This window comes from Phaseolus vulgaris, chromosome 4, assembly GCF_051622355.1.
Source record: "Phaseolus vulgaris cultivar YP4 chromosome 4, ASM5162235v1, whole genome shotgun sequence".
Classification (NCBI taxonomy): domain Eukaryota; kingdom Viridiplantae; phylum Streptophyta; class Magnoliopsida; order Fabales; family Fabaceae; genus Phaseolus; species Phaseolus vulgaris.
Window position 1 is genome coordinate 3,767,230 of NC_143501.1, and position 4,794 is coordinate 3,772,023.

The 4,794-nt window shown below is 32.9% G+C and overlaps 1 protein-coding gene and 1 long non-coding RNA gene across 2 annotated transcripts; both read right to left on the minus strand.

The window, feature by feature from the left end:
- Nucleotides 1-750: 750 nt before the first annotated feature.
- Nucleotides 751-1,199, minus strand: LOC150027808 (uncharacterized). Its single transcript, XR_016520716.1, has 3 exons — nt 1,084-1,199; nt 915-984; nt 751-834 (listed from the first exon to the last, which is right to left on the minus strand). It is a non-coding gene; the product is annotated as an uncharacterized LOC150027808 (long non-coding RNA).
- A 607-nt stretch (nt 1,200-1,806) lies between these two features.
- On the minus strand, nt 1,807-4,285 carry LOC150027809 (replication factor C subunit 4-like). The gene is made up of 4 exons (XM_090301922.1): nt 4,219-4,285; nt 2,212-2,269; nt 2,060-2,138; nt 1,807-1,977 (listed from the first exon to the last, which is right to left on the minus strand). The coding sequence occupies exons 1-4, from the start codon at nt 4,262-4,264 to the stop codon at nt 1,822-1,824; spliced, it is 339 nt and encodes a 112-aa protein (XP_090158048.1). The 5' UTR covers nt 4,265-4,285; the 3' UTR covers nt 1,807-1,821.
- Nucleotides 4,286-4,794: the final 509 nt, after the last annotated feature.

A 4,794-nucleotide genomic window follows, 5' to 3' on the forward strand; every position in this document is an offset into this window, starting at 1 on the left:
CCATTTGGTACCTACAATTGCAACAACTTTCCCTTTTAGTTGCTATAGTTTAAAACATTCTCTTCTGGTTCCTATAATTGCCATGTTTTTACCCTTTGGGTCATTGTTCTCTAAAGTCATACAACGACATTTCAGATTAATGTTGATTAAATGAACCACGTCTCATTCATTTCAAACAATGTTAGCCAACACTTGGCAAGGAGAACGAAAGGGTAAAGAGATGCAAATACAGGGACCAAAATTAGATGTTTTAGGTTATAAGGGCTAAAAGGGGAAATGTTGCAACAATAGGGACCAAAAGAATAATTAAAACTTCATTAGCATTACATGTCAAAATTGATGGAAATCATGGTCATGGTATCTTATGGACATATCTATTATAATTTTGTAGTTAAAATTATTTATTTAGGTGCTTTAAACCTTAGGCTTAGACTTGTTTGATTCCTTGATGTTGGTTGTTATTAATGTGTTCATCTCTCAAACTCTTTTTTTTGTCATTAATTATGAATTTATTCAATTTAGGAGTTCTTATCTTATTTTTCAGCATATATACGTGTGGTATAAAACTTATGCTATGCGTATCATAAAGCTTCAAAATAGCAATTGTCCTATAACTCGCTATAGCTTTTTTGGAGCCAACCACTCCATGGCACTATTTGGATTAATTACTTTCATCATGGTGACTATAATACTCATTAGCTCCTTAAAGATATGAGAATACCAAATTAAGAAGAACATATTAGCATGGAAGACAAGATACCTGCTCACATAGTTGCATATAAAAAAGAACCTTGTAACTTTAGAGTAAGTTTCCATCGTACGCCTCAGGGCATTCTGTACAGCAATTGAAGGTGGTGTGAAACCAGAACACTTTGAGACAGCAACGTTAGAAATGAAAAACATAACAAACATGCCTGAGCATCTTCTGTCATTGAATCAACCTCATCTAGAACAATAATCTTAAATGGTGGACAAGGATGACCCCTGCAATATCAAAACACCATAACAAAGAGGAAGTTATTCAAATCTTACAAGCAGAGAAAGGAGGGGGAAAGACTTTTAAGAGAATTAGATTTCCCATACTTCTTACGCTTGTTAGTACCAACAGCCACAACAGCAAAATCTTTTATCTTTGTACGAACAACATTAATCCCTCTATCATCACTTGCATTCAGCTCCAGCACCCTGGACTTATAGAGCTCAGGTCGGTAATATATAGTTGTTAGAAATTAAATTACATGTGTCATTGTGTCCATCAGCACAACAGATTAGCTTAAGGAAGAAAACGGAAGCATTTTTTACTACCAATGAATCCCAACTCATAAAACAAACAAAATTGACATTTTGATAAATTCAACCCTCAAAATGATCCTCTACTGCATAACATTAGGTCTTTCATTTCTAACAGTTGAACAAAAAATATTCCTAGTAAAATTATTACCGTAAGTTGCTATTAAAGTGATGCACAATTTGCATAGTCTTTGGATCTCTATGACTCAACATGTCAAGAATTCAAAGGTAGTTATATAAATTTTGTGAAAATATTTGAACTTAAGGTATTCCTTAAATTAGATTTGATTTCCTTTTTACTCGGTAAATGATTTCATGGTGAAACTGACTAACAAAGGTTTATTGAAATATTCTTAAGAGTGTAAAGCATATTTTAAGAGAAAGTTTTAACAGATAGTTCATATCACCTTGGTTTCCATTACATGTAGTCAATCTTGGATTCTTGATTAGATATTATTTAGCAGCTCTGTTTATTTTGATCTACAGAGCAACCAAAGCTAGTAGTTGTTAGAGCTGCTTAAGGTCTCTTGATCACAAGAAATTGGCATAACAGTTAGAAATAAACAAGCGCTCTTCTAATTGTGAAAATAAAACTAAAGAGGGATACCCAAAAAGCTGGTGGGCAATTGCAAGAGCAGTAGTTGTTTTTCCAGTGCCGGGAGGACCATAGAAGAGCATGTAGGGGCACTGCAATACAAGATTAGCTTGATTCATTGAGGAAGAGGAGGAGGAGGAAAGGGAAAAGTAGGTATTTGAAAAGGATAATTACACTTCCAGTTTCAAGGGTATTTGTTAGCACTCGAACAACTTCTTCTTGGTGGGCAACATCTTTCACTTTCCTTGGTCGGCTGGGTTACAACATTCAAAATTAGATTTGTACAAAATAAAATATAGAAATAATTGAAAGAGAACTTATGTTACTATTTCTCGACCCATTGCTGAGAGCTCTGCATGATTGAGGCCGTCTTATTTTCACACACTATTAAAAAGAAAAAAGAAAAAGTTTTAAAACAGCATATATCAAGGCAATAACATACCAACACAGTATCATATCAGGGATTGAAACATACAGATAGCTACTAGGAAGTTGCATATCATAATATAGAAAAATGAGGTATGTTAATGATAGATTGATAACAGTTACTATCTTCATTTGGTGTATTAGAACTTAAAACCAGACCCAGTTATGAGAAACCTGATGCGAAGCCTACCAATAGGAAACTTAAGTTGTTTGTAACATAAATGAAAGCAATAGAATATGGATACATAAGATAGTGCATAATAGAATGTGACTTCTATCACTTCTTAAAATATCTTATAATATTTTGAGTGTATCTGATGTACTTAGAGGAAAATCACACATGCAGCAAGTATAAACAGATGGAGTCTGACGTTTAAACTATTTAAAGAGAAACATGGTTAAAAGAGCAGTGTGAAAGATGGACTGAAGGAAAATATAGCCACAACAAAATTTCATAACCTTGCATTGCATATTCTGAAATAGATGTCCAAACAAACAAACACATCACTGAACATAAGAACTAAACAGAAACATATCAGTGACAGTGAACACCACACATCAACCACACAAAAAAAACTATGGGGTCAAAAAACAAAAAGGGAAGACCCTTGATTCAAGTATTCTTGCCACAGAACAAATGAAATTGCAGAGGGAAGCAAAACAAATCAGTCCAAAACCCTTCAGATTGAAAACAACCCCAGACACCAAACACTTGATATTTATATGTTGTTGTTCAAAATCCTTCCTTTTTCATACAGCCTAAATATGAAAATTCTGATACCCAAGTTGAGCGCAAATAAATAGTTCTAACAGAAAACATCTTTGTTATTTTTTAAGCCGATATTCATGTTTCTTTTTCCTTTGGGCTTGTAGCTAGCTAGCTTCAACTCGAATTCCATATCGGTAAGAGAGAGAAAACTTACCAATTATCATAAATATATCATGTACTAACAAATATATAAACAAGTTGCAACTATGTAAGCTTATAAAAGGCAAGCATTAGCATATTTCCTACAAAATCAAATTAGAGCCCTTTCGTAACTGTTGTGTGCTACTAAACATGTGCCAATGCACCAAACAGTTGTAAAGGCAAGCACTGCGACAATGGATGAAAAAGAAAAAACATACACTGATTAAAACATTCAAATAGGAAGATTACGAGAATGAGAGAAGAATAAAATACAGATTATATGACTGAAATGGAACACTTCAGAGGAAGGTCGATAGTAAGTATCACAATTGCGAGTCTGGAGAGGAAGGGTGAAATAATTTGGGATTATGATAGTAAATGGAGGAAAGAGTTTAGAGAGTGAGGGTTTTCTGTTCTTCTTTAGGGTTTAGGTCCCAATTATTTGTGTAAGGAGGGAACATGTTGCGAGAGTATTTTTCCCGCATGTAAAATTTCATCTAATAGAAAAAAATGGATTAAGACCCTTTTAAATTATAAATTAATAAGTTTCATTTTATTTTTAGTTCTTCAAATTTAATATAAACTTTTGAAATTATTTTAAAAAATTAAATATTTAAAATTTCTTGATTTCAGAAAGAGGGTTTCTTTTACACTCCTATATTTTTTCTCCAACCCTACATCTTCTAAAATATCCAAATTATTCTTAATAATTTTAAATGGTTATAAAATAGGATGTTCGGTCAAAGAAAAGAGTCTTCAGAAAAGGAAATCTGAAAAACAAAAACATCAATCTGAAATACTCTTTCTAGGATACATTTATTGATTTCCAAAAATGGAAAAAATATTTAAAATGGTTAGCCCTTTTCAAAAACAGGTTAAGGACTACCTAGACTACCTTTTTTGGAATATATGCACCTTCTCATTTCATTCCAGATTTATCATTTACACAAATATTATGGATTATAAATTCCGAAAGCAACACAAAAATGAATTTTACCTTTCTTCTTCGACGAACAACGTTTCCAAAACCATCCACTAACCATCGCACAGAAAAGAAGCACACATGTTTGTTGATATTTACGGAGAACTCACGCACTAAAATCACCAAAATCGCCCATAATACTCATTGCGGCTTGCTCTGAGCAGTGACAACAAAGAAATGTTTGTTTAGGTTCTTAAAACCTCTTAGGGTTAATTTTGTCAATTCACATTTCTGATGGGATGGTGAGTACAGTAAAAAAATATTTTTAATAGTTCTTGACATTAATTAATAATAAATTATTTTATTTATGCACTTTCCCATTTCATTCTACATTTATCATTTACACAAATATTATGGATTATAAATTTCGAAAGCAACACATAAATGAATCTTACCTTTCTTCTTTGACGAACAATGTTTCCAAAACCATCCACTAACCATAGCACAGAAAAGAAGCACACATGTTTGTTTATATTTACTGAGAACCCACGCACTAAAATCACAAAAATCGCCCAGAATACTCATTGCGGCCTGCTCTGAGCAGTGACAACGAAAATGACAGAGAAGAAATAAATGTTTGTTTAGGTTCTT